The following is a 14,518-nucleotide window of genomic DNA, read 5'->3' on the forward strand; positions in this document are numbered from 1 at the left end:
AGAGGGCTAAATGTACAACTTTAAGTCATAAAGCAACAGAAACTGATAGAATTTCCAAGAAATCAGGAGAAAAGTCAAACTCTGATGTGTCCTCCACTTGTGTGTGTCTGGCTGAGGAGACATATATATTTAAAACACAGATGTAGGTTCCATATGTTAAAGCATTAAACTACACACATCACATACAGATATTAAATTATGAAAATATAGTAGATGGGAGAGATCTTTACACCAAATCAAACTCAGTGAACGAATCTCGATAACATATATATGTAAATAGATAATTCTCTTATAATGTCGGCATGCTATTATAATGCCGATATGCAAACGTTACATTCAAAAACTACACAGAGATTGGTGATTAATATTTCACAGGTAGAGGGGGGTGCACCGTTCCTGGAGGTACTGCAATACCAGGTCGATGCGTGGAGTGGACGGAGCAAGCCCCTATTCCATCTCCCAGTTCCAAAAATCAATTTAATATATGGTCCCCGGGTAGGGGACGTATCAGATATTAAACTGATAAGAACAGATACTACACTTGATCTTAGCCAAAAGGCCGAGAAGCGATACCGTACAGTGTGTTCACGGAGGCAGCGGTTCTCCTCACCAATACTCTCAGTCACGGTTCAAAACATTTTAAATGACAGAAAAACTCTTTCGGTAAAGTAGAAACACACAGTTTAATGTCTAGGCGCTGATCGGAATCAAACCAACACAATATCGTACGTTTGACCCGCAACATAACGAAACTTAAAGAGTGTCCATGCTACCACGTGGTCTGCTGCCGCCCAATAGGAGACCGCTACGACCGAGCATCGCGATATCTTATTTACAGCTTAAGTAGCGATTGGAATGAGTAATTTATCAGGTAATACGACATTATAGAGTTTCTTTATAACTGTGAGTGATCACGGGGTCGCGTGTGTTCGTGGAAATAACATAAACACACGTTGTAAAAGCGGAAGTGTTCATGGAGATGAAGTGGGCTCTGTCGCCCCCTGGTGAGGAACCAGGGAACCGCACTCACCCTGAACATTCAATGGCAAACAAGACTTCACATTACACTTATATTAGAATTCAGTTTATCCTCATTTAATGTAAATCATCAGGTTGATTTTCGCTTTTGTTTAAACAAACTATTGATATCCGCACACAAGGACTGTGGGACTGACGCAGACATAACTTCGGCATCAAACTAGTGTTGGAACTTTACGACTTCCTGGGCTTTGTCACCAAAATAAAAGTTATTAATGGCAACATTGACGTGTAGTTCGAAGCCGAATAAATTCCCGAGTTTTACTATTTTAAGCTGCCGTCATTTCCCCAGGTGAACAGTTTTAAATGGAAACAGTTCAGGCTAAATACAAGTGGTAAATACACGTTTATATCTCATATTAGTGAATTGACACCACTGTGTTGGCTCAGCCGGGACATGTTGACTGTAAATGAATGGGGCTAATAGTCAATTCAACAGTGATGCCCCTTGAAGTAAAGACTGACAGGTGGTATCAAACTACATCTCCCACAAACTCTCCTGAAGCCTGAGTATTGAATAACATTACTGAAAGAGTTAGTAAAAGAGCTACTGTACCTGGAGCGGCCATCACAACACTCTTCCGGCTAAAGGTTACCTAACGTCAGCAGGTAAGACTTTATGTCACTTACATTAATTTAAGGTATAATTGACCAGCAGAGCGCTCTGATTCCCTTGATGTGTAAAATACATCAAAGCAATTTCACCGGAGACCTTCCAGTCTGATATATTGTAAACACAGATGTAGGTTCCATATGTTAAAGCACTAAACTCCACACATCACACACAGCCATTCAATTATGAAAATATAGTAGATAGGGAAGATCTTTACACCAAATCAGACTCAGTGAATTAATATGGATAACATGTATATGATAATCAATAGTTCTCTTATCAGGACGATATGAAAACATTATATTTGAGCTCAACACAGAAAGTTCTGTCATTTAATATTTCACATATTTAGGGGGGTGCACCGTTCCTGGAGATACTGCAATACCAGGTCGATACGTGGAGTGGACGGAGCAAGCCCCTATTCCATCTCCCAGTTCCAAAAATCAATTTAATATATGGTCCCCGGGTAGGGGACGTATCAGATATTAAACTGATAAGAACAGATACTACACTTGATCTTAGCCAAAAGGCCGAGAAGCGATACCGTAGAATAAGTTCACGGGGGCAGCCGTTATCCTCACCAATACTCTCAGTCACGGTTCAAAACATTTTAAATGACAGAAAAACTCTTTCAATAAAGTAGAAACACACAGTTTAATGTCTAGGCGCTGATCGGAGTCAAACAAACACAGGATCTTACGTTAGAGCCGCAACATTAAGAAACTTAAAGAGTGCCCATGCTACCACGTGGTCTGCTGCCGTCCAATACGAGCCCGCTACGAGACCAAGACTTTAAGTAACTTACATTAATTTAAGGTATAATTGACAGACAGAGCGATTCCCTTGGTGTGTAAAATACATCAAAGCATTTCACGAGTGGGTCAAAGTATAGAAACAAGTTATTTTGTAAGTTGTATTTCAGTTTTTCTAATATTTTACACTTTATTCTTCATTACAAGTCAGAGACAATTATTTACATATTTCACACATTTCTCCTGTTTTCACACTGTTTATATTCGTTTATATTCATTGATATTTTATCAATTGCGTGTAAATTATTATTTACTGGTGCCTATTTTGACTCTTGTTTCGGGGGTTACTGCAGATTTCCCATTGTGGGACTAATGAAGGATTATCTTATCTTATCTTACTTCAAATTAAACAGTGGTCTCAGACAGTACTCAGTCCAATTACCTGTCCTGGTGCATGTTCTACTGTGTAATGCGGGTTACATTAATTGGGGAGTCTACAAAGATGTCGTGGATAAGCCTGAAAAGGAAAAACAACGTGACCGGAAGTGTACATCGTGGGTGTAAACAGAGCCATTTACACCTCGCAGCAGTGGGATCGAGCAATGGACGAGTATCAGACAGAGGAGGAGGTGGGTTTGATTATGGATTGACTCCCTTTAACCTGTTATTGTGTGTATTCAAACTTTTGTGTTTGTTTCCCGGTTTATCTCTAATATCGCAGCGAACAACTCATCGCTTCGCCTGAACGTTTAAAAACGAGCTTTAGCGTCACTAGCTTCATCTGAACCGTTTTGCTTTTCTCCCAACAGACGACGTTCGTGGTTGATGAAGTGAGCAAAGTTATCAAAGAGGTAATGTTAAAGTCTTCCTTACTTATTCTCGTGTTGTGGGTTTTTATCTTCCCAAAGCTCGAGCTGCTAACTCTTTAGCTTCTGGTTGGTTGCTAAGGACAACTTTAACGGTTGCTAGGGACCGAGCCATGTCACACCAAACAACAGATATAAGTTTTATTTTATGTTTTGGATTATAGATCTTGTTTTGGTTACATGTATTAGCTTTATAAACAAATTATTTTAAGGCTATTAAACGTATGCTATTGTGGTTGGAGGCTTGTTTATATTTAAAGATAACTTAATCATAATAATAATGATATTATATTGTATTCAATTGTGTTCATAACAATGCTCAGAGACAAGCTAATAAAAGCTGACTGGTTATATAAAATAAAATGTTTAAGGATATTAAAAGTATGGTATTGTGGTTGGAGGCTTGTACTTTTTAAAGATAACTTAATCATAATAATAATGATATATTGTATTTATATCGGGTTCTTAACATTGCTCTGAGACAAGCAAACTAAAGCTAATAAGTGGAAATATAAAATATTCACCTTTGTTTTTTCTCTGTTACTTGGTGTGTATAGTCAGTGGAAGCAGCCATAGGAGGAAATACCTACCAGCACAGCAGAGTGAACCAGTGGACCACTGGTGTGGTGGAGCAGTGCCTCAGTCAACTCAGCAAGCTGGGAAAGCCTTTCAAGTATATTGGTGTGTGATGCGCTCCCTCAGAATCCCATCATGGTGCTGGTTGTAGTGCTCTTCTGAAGTTGAGGTCTAAAGTCAGGATCTGTTTTCTCTCCCCCTCAGTGACCTGTATTATCATGCAGAAGAATGGAGCGGGACTGCAAACAGCCAGCGCCTGCTTCTGGGACAACTCCACAGATGGTAAAGGGAAATGAACATCTCTGTGCATATATTAAATACTTTAAATAGTTGGCTCTGGGATTGGGGTTATCATGTGTGCAGTAATGTCAGAGTAGTCATGAGAAAGATCGTCTGCCTGAAAATGCGGTGTAAATGAAATGTGTAATTTATTATGTCTCTCTGCAAACAGGAAGCTGCGCAGTGAGATGGGAGAACAAGTCCATGTACTGTATCGTCAGTGTCTTTGGTTTGGCCATCTGAACGGACTACTGTATAATAAGTATTTGAAGTGTGTAGGATTTGACTTATTATGCCAGATGAGATTGATTAAAACAAAACTATGCTGTATATATTTGGTTTATTTACACATGACATGACAGAGTGCTACACGTACAACTTTTATCTCATAAAGCAACAAAAACTCCAAGAACAGCCAAATTCAGCCAGCTCCAACCAACATATCTCACATTCACACTCAAGGAGTCAACTTATCACAAAGCATTTGCAACTTTAAGACTGCAGCACATTCAGAGGAAAACTGTGATGTAAAGACAAGGCACCATTTTGATAAGAATCCATGTTGAGATATTATTCGTGAAGAACAGTCGCACATATTTAATTTGGCTGTTATTGTCGATAAGCTCCAGTTTCTTAAAACACAGCAGAGGGCAGCAGGTCCCACATTGGCAGCAATATGAAGAAAGTTAAAGAATTTAAAAAAGATAACTTGAAACCATATGGCCTACATAAGGCAAAATAAAATTGGACAATGGTATAACTACTGTATATGCTGGGATATGACGTGTTCAACAAAACAGATTAGTAATCCATGAACATAACTTCACTTAAAAATCCATGCAATTCATCAGAAACCATCCATCCAAGTCATATCAGATAATACAGTTTCAAATGTCATCTTTATCTGCAAAATAAATAAGTCCCTTAAGAAGTGCATTTACAAAGCTGCTTTCAAAGAAAAGAAGTGGGAGGGGAGCGGTGGGGATCAGTAGTACTTCCTCCAGTTAAGGCTCTCTCCGCATTTCCCTTTCAAAACATGTCAGCGGGAAAAAGATTAGTCAACATCCAAAACTGCTTTTATTCTCAGCTGGTCAGAGAGCCCAACGGAATGAACAACACAGGATAAGAACAGAAAGAAAACAGTGTTCCAACGAAACCCTTTAAAAAAAATCCCTAATAATTATTAATATTAGCACTTTTCCCGATCATTCTTAACTACGGTTGTGAAAAAGAGTTTTCAACTCGGTAAATTTCTATTGTTTTACATCAGTATCTCTTGTTTTCACAGAGACTGAAAGCAAAAACAATTGAGAAACGGACTCCTCTCAGTGAAATTACAGTACATTCAGTAGACATGGAACGTATCTTTTTAAAAAATATATTTATGTACACATACAGTATATCAATCCATACCAACAATCCAAATACTCCTCTTGCACACACAGACATGCGGTTGTTAGTTTGAATGTATTCTCATGGTTTTCAACTTGATCACCGAGGAGGAGCCGGGATTCAGTCGGTGTCGCTCTCATCCTGATACTTGGCGGTTGCTTTGATGGCACGTCCGTTTTGCAAAGGCATGTCCTCATAGTCACTCCTTCACAAAGACAAAGAAACATCAGTGGGGCTACACATGATCCTGTGCATGTGAGACCGGCACACTTATAATGCTTAGAAGTGGTATAAAACAAAAGCAGAAGAAAGGAGTGTGGACGATGAAGTGGTCGGGGAGAAGCAGTCCACGGTTTCATGTGTCAAATTACACCGACACACCTTTCCTCCTGCTTGTTCTGCAATTTTGAAGCTTATCTCTCACTGGCAGAAGATACTGACACAGTCGTTAAGATTTGAAATCCTAAATATTAAACGTGTTTGATAATTATCAGGCGGCCACAGTTATTTTACGGGTCGTACAGGTGGTTTAAGAATGGCTGTGTCTCAGATTTTTCCAGATTTGCCAAATCAGGGTGAACACATCCGAAATACATCACATTAAAATGTTTCCATATCGAGTCAAGCTTATAACTATTCATCTTATCACAAAAAACTAAAAAGGCTGTGTAATGTATTGAGGCTGTGAAATAGTCAATGGACTCACCCATATATAACTTCATCATCCGAGTCGTTTAGCATGGAGAAAGCAGGATTATCCTTCAACTGGGAGTCTGGGAAAGGGGAACAAAACCAGGACTCTCTGTTTATTATCATTGCAGAAATGAGAAAAGCATGAACAGAGGCTGAGCGGCGTCAGTTACCGTAGAGGGCGTTTTTGGAGGGCGAATACACAAACGCTAATGTGTACAAGTAAAAGTTGAGCAGACCATAGAAGGATAAAAATTCGGCCGGTAAGTCTGGAGTCAAGGATCAACAACTTGCTATGTAAAGAAACATGGTATATTGAAATGGATCATAAACATTAAAAAAGAAAGGATATAGTTTTGGTAATGAGTCGACAGCTCAGCCACAAAGTTGTCTTGAAGAGCTCTGGCGCCGAACCTCAGGTACAGGATGACCATGCTGGAGGAAAAATAAAAAGAGCAAAAATAACATTTAGATGAAATTAAACCAAACTCTTTGAAACTGTCACTTCAAAGACGGGCGGGGTGTTTCCCTCCTTTCTGATGCACACACCTTATAATGAGCACCACGAGCGTCAATGAAGTCAAAAACTTTAGCCGGAGATCTAGTTGTTTGAGAACACACAGCACATTAGTGTTATCATAACAAAATGTGAAGCTGAATCATGCGCAGAAGAGGTGGGGGGGAGGGGGGTGATCTACCTGAGTACGGCATGTTCTTGAGCTCAGAGCAAGCTCGAACAATCAGGAAAATCAGGTAGAGGATGTAGAGGGCAACTACAATCAGGAAGAAGACCTTCATGCCCTAGAGAAATAACACAGGATGTTAGCAAATATAAGTCAGGTCCGGACGCGCATGGAAATAGTATGAATTCTTACTGAGTGGTTTGACCGGCTCGACCGGCACGTCCTTTCAATCCCTTCCCAGAGCACAACACATTGCACAGAGCCAAGCTTCTCACCTGAAAGTTCACGATATCCACTTTATACTGATAGGTGGGATCCTGGAGCTCGTTAACCCTAAGATTCAGAAAAGAAGAGCAGATTCTTTTTTTTAGTCCAGTTCTTATTGAACAGTTCTATTCCGGCTTGTTGCAGCGAGTGAGGTCAGACCTACGTTTGCCAAATGCCCAGAGTCACCGCTGAGAGCCACAGAAGACCTACGATGATCAACTTGGGAAGGTAGAAGGTCAGACATTTCCTCTCGCCCTTTGGAAACAACAAAAAACGCATACAATTTAATTCATAACTCGCAAAAATGGAGTGGGAGGGGGTATTATGGGAATACAATAGGACCCACCTGAACCCTGATGCCGTGGTAGACGCAGAGCCAGAAGAGCAGCAGAGAGCAAAGGAACAGAGCCTGGAAGAAAGCATCCAACGTCCCTGGAAACCAGCTGTTCACCAGGAATGACAGTGGGAAGAATGGATCTGAAAAACAGAGGCGGCGCACATGACCATCACATCTGACTTCCCTTAACTGGTACAGGACAGAAAAAACACCACAATTCTCTCTCAGTCAATCTAAAAGCTACTGTAAACAACGTGGTGGGAATAAGATGAATCGAGTTATGAGAGGCAGACTATTAAATCTCACCATTGTAGAGAAGCAGCAACGGGAGCAGGATAGACATCCACTTCTGCTCTATGCCCCAGTCCCTCATCGAAAACTTCCTCAGAGAATTTGCAAACATACACTGGAACATGAAGAGAGGGAGATTATTTGTCATCCGGAAATTCTGGAAAAGTCAGTTTCAGTTTTCTGGATCTTGGCCTAAGATGTAACGCTGTTAATGACCTCAGCTCCCAGGCTCTTACCGTCACCATGAAGGTCAGAACCACAAAGACGAAGCGGAACCAGATTTCAACTTGCGAGAAGGTCGGGTTATACGTCTTCCACTGAGGAGGAATTTTTAAAAAAGCAAATAAAAAACAAGAGTTTGTTTTACGATCTAGAATAAAAATCCTGCCTGGGTTTTTAAATCACTTACCACAAACTTGACCTTGATTTCATATGTGATGTTTTCAAGGCCCTTGAAACTGACCACAACCTGGTACTGGGTGTAGTTGAGATAACCCAGATGGAGAACAATAATCTCATCACATTTCTGTAAGGAGACAAAAAGAGAAGCATCGACAAATCAAAACAGACTTTAGAAACAATTCAACCCTGCACTCTCTTCTACACATTACATGTCATCAACTCACACTGCTTATAGCCAATAGCAAAGAAAAGGAGAAAGATGGCTGGGTTGATGATTGACACTCACCGTCCCGCAGTGCAGTGTCCGGGATTTCTGGTGCACGTTGTTGATGTGCATCACGCTGGCATCCTGCGTCACTCCCTTCAGCTCCACGTTGATCTCAAAGGGCTGCTGGAAGTCTCCGACTGACACAGAGAGGAAGGAGAAAACGCTGTTACGAAACAAACCGAGTGTGTTTTACGACTTAAGGAGAGAGGAGCTGTCTGTGGCGTGTCACGTGTCGCAGTACACGGCAGTCGACTGGAGTTCGGTGTGTCGTCTTACTTTGGCTGTTTTCCGCTCGCATCACACAGGTGAGCCACAGCTGCTGGTTGTAAGTGGAGAGCGGAGGAGAGACCAGATTGTAGGGCCCAGTCTGAAAAAAATACAGCGAATGACTTCATTAAGATGTCAACCATTACTCCCAAAACACGTGTCCTATCTTTCAAAAGCCTGGCAGCCAAAAACTGTACATAAATACTTTAAAATGACTTCTTACCTTGAGTGAGACATTTTTGACCAGTACCTGATCACCACTGTGCTCCTGCTCAGCAATAATCTTAGGACCTGCACAAAAATGAAGGAAACAAAGACACACCGCTTTGATCTCAAGGTGACGCCCAAGAAAAGTGAAAGGACAGACAATTGTGCAGAGATTTACACATCACTGGACATCTTGCTACTGCCCATCCCTCATCTCTACTACTTGTCCTCTAGTCAGAGAATCAGAGTGCAGCATGGCTTCGAAAGCTGAAAGATCAACCCCACTTTTCTCCAAAATAGTTAATGGTGGCTGAAGAAGTAGAACAGCAGGTTGTTTCACAGGAGGATAGTGTGGACCCAGAGGTTTGTCTCCGTGCGTGAGACAGAAGAAGGACGAGCACAGCTGGACTATCCAGTAAAGAGGCAGACACTTTGCAAAGGGCAGGTGGTGCTCCACAGGTCCACTGTTATCAGAGCTGATAACACTCAGGGGTGACCACACACACTGACTCACACACTTGTGTATCTCAAAACTCAAACTCCACAGTAAGGGTTTTCTCAGAACCTACCTGCGATCCCGACGAAGACGGTAAGGCCGAACCAGATGAAGAAGACCACGAAGACCAAAACAAAGTGTCTCTTGGACAGAGAGTAGAGCCGCATGGGGGCCAGCCTGTAGCAGAGAGAAACTCCAGGTTAGACACACACACAGTGGCCAGGGACACAGGGACATTCAAACGCAGTGGCTAGTGTTTGTTTTGTGGGAAACGCCGTTTGAGCACAGCCTGCGGTTCAGGTGCGGATGTGTCAACACTGCTAGCTTCCCATGCTAACTCCACATGCTAGCTTCCCATGCTAGCAGTGGCAGATACCAGGAGAGAGCAGCCCACTGGGTGGGGGGTTGAATCCGACACAGAGACCAGCGACACGACTCGAGTGTCTTCCCGAGGACTCGTCTTCTACTCACTGCTCCATTGGTGTCGCTCTGGAGTCTCAGGGCTGAGGAAGAAGCTGCGGGAGGGAGTCAGCTGATCCAGAGTCTGTGGTGGAGACACACATCTGTGAGTCCAGCCTACGACAACACAGCAGTGCTACGTCAGCGAGGGGGCGCGGCGACGCGGGGATCACGTGCCAGCGGTGAGGAGGAACGGGAATATGGAGGACCATACATGACATAAGTAAAAATAAATAAATAAATAAATGTATAAATAAATACAGAAATAAATAAATAAATGAATAAATAAAAATGGAAATAAATAAATAAATACAGAAATAAATAAATAAATATGTTAATACCAAAAGAAATGTCAAAAGAAATGTCTTAAATATATTTTAACATTTATTTTTTCCCTGATACATTTCCTTTGCATTTGCAGTGTCCTTATGCTAATGAGAAAGGCGGGCCTAACCGCAGTCTCATGCAGGATTGGTCACAGGAGTGTAATGATCCAGCCCTACTACTTCTGCCTTTCAATGCTGGTGTCCAGTAGCTGTTTGCAGCGTTGAGCCAGTTCACACTTAAAATGAACTAGTTCAAGTTCAGAGGGTTAGTTAAGGTTATTTTTTATTTGGATGATTTAGGTGTCAGTAGTCCTGACTGTGAGCGTCACGTCTCGTGTTGTAATGAGCACAAGGAGCGAGCCGAGAGGAGGAGGAAACAGAAACTCCAGCTCGTTACAAACCACCTGCCGCCTCTGCTGTGATCATGAAGCCGCTGATCTCTGAGCAGATGTGACCAGAGAAGCTCTGTGTTTCCACTGTTTCCACTGTTCCACAGAGTCACTAACTGGCTGTTGCACGGTGAAGAGATCAAGTCTCAGTCACTGCCCGTGTCTCTGAGCGAGTGTGTGACGGAGCGCAGGGGCTGTGTGTGTGTGTGTAGCTCAGTTGACCAATCCTGCTCGAGACTGAGGTTAGGCCCGCCTTTCTCATTAGCATAGGGACACTGAAATGTGGAAATAAATAAATGTGGAAATAAATAAAAGTTGCAATAAAAGTGGAAATAAATAAATAAATGTGGAAATAAGTTTAAGACATTGATTTATTTAATTCTGCATTTATTTCCATATTTATTTATTTATTTCCACATTTATTCCAACTTTTATTTTTCGATTTCAGTGTCCTTATGCGAATGAGAAAGGCGGGCCTAACCTCAGTCTCGAGCAGGATTGGTCAACTGAGCTACACACACACACAGCCCCTGCGCTGTGCCACACACTCGCTCAGAGACACGGGCAGTGACTGAGACTTGAGCTCTTCACCATGCAACAGCCAGTTAGTGACTCTGTGGAACAGTGGAAACAGTGGAAACACAGAGTTTCTCTGGTCCCATCTGCTCAGAGATCAGCGGCTTCATGATCACAGCAGAAGCTGCAGGTGGTTTGTACCGAGCTGGAGTTTCTGTTTCCTCCTCCTCCTCTCGGCTCGCTCCTTGTGCTCAGTACAACACGAGACGTGACGCTCACAGTCAGGACTACTGACACCTAAATCATCCCAATAAAAAATAACCTTAACTAACCCTCTGAACTTGAACTAGTTCATTTTAAGTGTGAACTGGCTCAACGCTGCAAACAGCTACTGGACACCAGCATTGAAAGGCAGAAGTAGTAGGGCTGGATCATTACACTCCTGTGACCAATCCTGCATGAGACTGCGGTTAGGCCCGCCTTTCTCATTAGCATAAGGACACTGCAAATGCAAAGGAAACGTATCAGGGAAAAAATAAATGTTAAAATATATTTAAGACATTTCTTTTGACATTTCTTTTGGTATTAACATATTTATTTATTTATTTCTGTATTTATTTATTTATTTCCATTTTTATTTATTCATTTATTTATTTATTTCTGTATTTATTTATACATTTATTTATTTATTTATTTTTACTTATGTCATGTATGGTCCTCCATACGGGAACGCGAAAAGGAGACTGATCTAGGGGGTAGGAGAGATGGAAGGATACATCCCGACCTGCCTCCTATCGTAGATGTAGGTTTGTCTAGATGTTATGTATGAGACAATGTTCTGCATTAGCTCGATTTTACATATGAGGCTTTATCATAATAATAATAATAATTACAGTAAAAAGAATAAGTATTATTTAATCAAATTTTGTTTTAAATATGTATGGAACGGACGAATTATTAAACAAAGGTGCATAGTCTCTATAGGCTATATAGAAACTATAGGGTGTTTATAAAGATATAGAAATAAAGCTGTATATATGTACATAAACAAATATAGATATTTATATATGTGATAGGTGAAGATGTACTCAGATGTATAAAAGGATATATGAGTCCCTCTTGCTGCTTTAAAATTTAAAATTTCCTGTGTTGTCGGACTAATAAAGTATTATCGTATGTTGAATATGTACATAAAGATATGTAAAGCAGTATATATGTATACAAAGATACATACATACATATTTTTAAAAGTGATTTTAATTGTGACACATCTCTTTGTGTTTCTGTCAATAATTTACAGGTGAAGCCCTCCAGCAGCCCCCCGGCCCCTCAGGCCTGCTCAGTACCTCCATGACAGTCTGTGTGTCTCTCTGGATAGACATTGGGCAGCGCATCCTTTGTACCAGGAGAAGTTGTGCGCATGCGTAGCGGGACTCCATCGCATAACAACGTCGACTCCTAATTCATATTGAACCCGCCACCAGATATCAGCTCCCCTCTTACAGCGTGAGCGACAAACATCTGCATTTCAAACCAGGGAACGTGTTGGACATATCACACACACATTTGTGTGAAGGTTTGTCCACAAAACACTTGTTGCCTTGGATTTCAAGGCCTTGGCTTCCTTTGAAATTGTGCCATATAATAAAATAAAACAAAATATTGTACTATATAATGACAGCCTGATTTAAAAATGTTCTATAGGATTGCCTTACCTGCTTACTTTCCACTCATGTTTTCATGCTATTTATAATGGCGCTTCAGTTTAGTCGCTGATGTAAAGCCAATACAACATACAGCTTTTCTTTGGCATATCATTCCTCATAGAGCTCAGTGACGGAGCTTTTTTTTTTTTTGCATCTGCCATCATAACACAACAGGGACAAATGACATGAGGAATATCTAACAGCAGCAGCAGCAGGAGGAGGAGGAGAAGGAGGATCATGGCTCCGGCTCCGTATCGGTGGGCCCACCTGTAAAAGCGGTCATCTCTGTAGGGAGTCAGCTCCTCCTTCAGCTCGGTGTAGGCCTCCTGGATCTTCCTGCAGAACAGCTTCAGCTCGCCGCACAGAGGGTTCTCCAGCCCGGACGAGAAATCGGCGTCCATGGTGTCACGTCGAGCCGACTGGCGGCTGAAAATGGCGATGGAGGAAAAAAAACAATCCTCGGCCTCTTTCTTTTTATTTTTTTTTTCACCAGAGAACAGCGCGGGGATGTGTCCGTATTGTCACATCGGTTAAATTGAAAGTGCAGATCGAGCTGTTTTGTTTGTGTCGCTTCAATGAAAGAGAGGAAAAAAAACACACAATGATAAAAGAAGGGGGAGGGAACACGTGGGAGATGGGTGGGCGGGGTCACGTGTTCAGGCTTCAGCACCACGGACAGAGACACACATCAGTGCGGCACCTGTCTCCCTGTAACACCCCGGAAGTAGACCTGTCTGCTCCGCCATGGGAAATGTAACATAAACTGATTTGAATCACCCCTGAAGGTCCAACCCCATATTATAGTAGGCACCATATAGTAATACACCATTTACCACTTGGGTTGAGTATATTAAGTATTTCCTGTGTACAGCTACCCGTCAGTTAAATTCAACCTGTTACATCAAAGTCCTATCCAGTACGACGTAGACCTGTTACATCAAAGTCCTGTCCAGTACAACGTAGACCTGTTATATCAAAGTCCTGTCCAGTACGGCGTAGACCTGTTACATCAAAGTCCAGTCCAGTATACGTTGACCATGGCTGTGGCTCAGAGCAGAAGGTCAGCATTTCAATCCCAGTCTTTCTCATTCTGCATGCGGAAGTATCTTTAAGATACTGAACCCCAAACTGCCCCTTAAATGTGGAACATAGATGCAGTGTGTGAATGGGTGAATGTATATAGCGCTATATATATATATCTATCTAATCTCTGGTATTTATTTTGTTACACTCAGGTCTTTAAAAATAAAGGTAATAACATTTTCTCAAGATTGTCTGCCATGTTTATCCTAAGTGTAGATGTCTATCTACAAGTCTATATAGAATTGTATATATTGAAGGAAAAATCGAATGACTAAAGTGTTTCGAATTATAACAAACTAGCAAACCATAAATCGCTTTTTTCGTCAATTTTAAAATATTATCTTGCACCAATGGGTCATATATACTAGGAAGCTTCTGATATTTGATCCCCAAAATCCAACTAATACTTAGAGAAAGTCTTTCTCTCTGTTCTTCTACTCATTGGTTCCATTGTGCAGTTTTTTGGATGAACTGCTCTCAAGAGACTAAACCAACCCACCTCTCATTTGGTTCATTTTAAACTGTAGTTGCTATGATGTCATTGACAGTGTTTTCCATGCATAGCCACGATGAGCAGCACATTTTAATGTATTAAACAGTTTTTCTTACTCGTTT

General features: G+C 41.4%; 2 protein-coding genes and 2 non-coding genes across 5 annotated transcripts; 1 reads left to right on the forward strand and 3 right to left on the reverse strand.

The window, feature by feature from the left end:
• Window positions 1–380: 380 nt before the first annotated feature.
• LOC133974057 (U2 spliceosomal RNA) lies at window positions 381–571 on the reverse strand. The gene has a single exon (XR_009924650.1). It is a non-coding gene; the product is annotated as a U2 spliceosomal RNA (small nuclear RNA).
• Window positions 572–2,002: 1,431 nt separating this feature from the next.
• On the reverse strand, window positions 2,003–2,193 carry LOC133974058 (U2 spliceosomal RNA). The gene has a single exon (XR_009924651.1). It is a non-coding gene; the product is annotated as a U2 spliceosomal RNA (small nuclear RNA).
• A 751-nt stretch (window positions 2,194–2,944) lies between these two features.
• Window positions 2,945–4,454, forward strand: LOC133973529 (dynein light chain Tctex-type 1-like). The gene is made up of 5 exons (XM_062411447.1): window positions 2,945–3,032; window positions 3,213–3,254; window positions 3,827–3,950; window positions 4,050–4,127; window positions 4,297–4,454. Exons 1-5 carry the CDS (start codon window positions 3,006–3,008, stop codon window positions 4,365–4,367), a joined length of 342 nt encoding a protein of 113 aa, XP_062267431.1. The 5' UTR covers window positions 2,945–3,005; the 3' UTR covers window positions 4,368–4,454.
• tmem181 (transmembrane protein 181) lies at window positions 4,450–13,332 on the reverse strand. Of its 2 annotated transcripts, none has more exons than XM_062411445.1 (17): window positions 13,088–13,332; window positions 9,498–9,601; window positions 8,945–9,012; window positions 8,731–8,821; window positions 8,473–8,591; window positions 8,194–8,310; window positions 8,021–8,101; window positions 7,800–7,899; window positions 7,503–7,633; window positions 7,320–7,411; window positions 7,165–7,222; window positions 6,905–7,007; window positions 6,756–6,807; window positions 6,559–6,641; window positions 6,380–6,469; window positions 6,223–6,289; window positions 4,450–5,721 (listed from the first exon to the last, which is right to left on the reverse strand). In XM_062411445.1, exons 1-17 carry the CDS (start codon window positions 13,219–13,221, stop codon window positions 5,637–5,639), a joined length of 1,575 nt encoding a protein of 524 aa, XP_062267429.1. In that variant the 5' UTR covers window positions 13,222–13,332; the 3' UTR covers window positions 4,450–5,636. The 2 variants fall into 2 exon arrangements, with proteins under 2 accessions (XP_062267429.1, XP_062267430.1); XM_062411446.1 differs by lacking the exon at window positions 13,088–13,332 and adding an exon at window positions 9,896–10,017.
• Window positions 13,333–14,518: the final 1,186 nt, after the last annotated feature.

The sequence above is a fragment of the Platichthys flesus genome, chromosome 18 (genome assembly GCF_949316205.1).
Source record: "Platichthys flesus chromosome 18, fPlaFle2.1, whole genome shotgun sequence".
In the NCBI taxonomy this organism is placed as follows: Eukaryota; Metazoa; Chordata; class Actinopteri; order Pleuronectiformes; family Pleuronectidae; genus Platichthys; species Platichthys flesus.

Coding starts and splice junctions, on each gene's coding strand:
- LOC133973529 (XM_062411447.1), top strand. CDS start 3,006: ATGGACGAGTATCAGACAGAGGAGGAG. Junction 3,255..3,826: donor TGAGCAAAGTTATCAAAGAG/GTAATGTTAAAG, acceptor TGGTGTGTATAG/TCAGTGGAAGCAGCCATAGG. Junction 3,951..4,049: donor AAAGCCTTTCAAGTATATTG/GTGTGTGATGCG, acceptor TCTCCCCCTCAG/TGACCTGTATTATCATGCAG.
- tmem181 (XM_062411445.1), bottom strand. CDS start 13,221: ATGGACGCCGATTTCTCGTCCGGGCTGGAGAACCCTCTGTGCGGCGAG. Junction 9,013..9,497: donor CGTCTTCGTCGGGATCGCAG/GTAGGTTCTGAG, acceptor ATTTTTGTGCAG/GTCCTAAGATTATTGCTGAG. Junction 7,008..7,164: donor TGGATATCGTGAACTTTCAG/GTGAGAAGCTTG, acceptor TTATTTCTCTAG/GGCATGAAGGTCTTCTTCCT.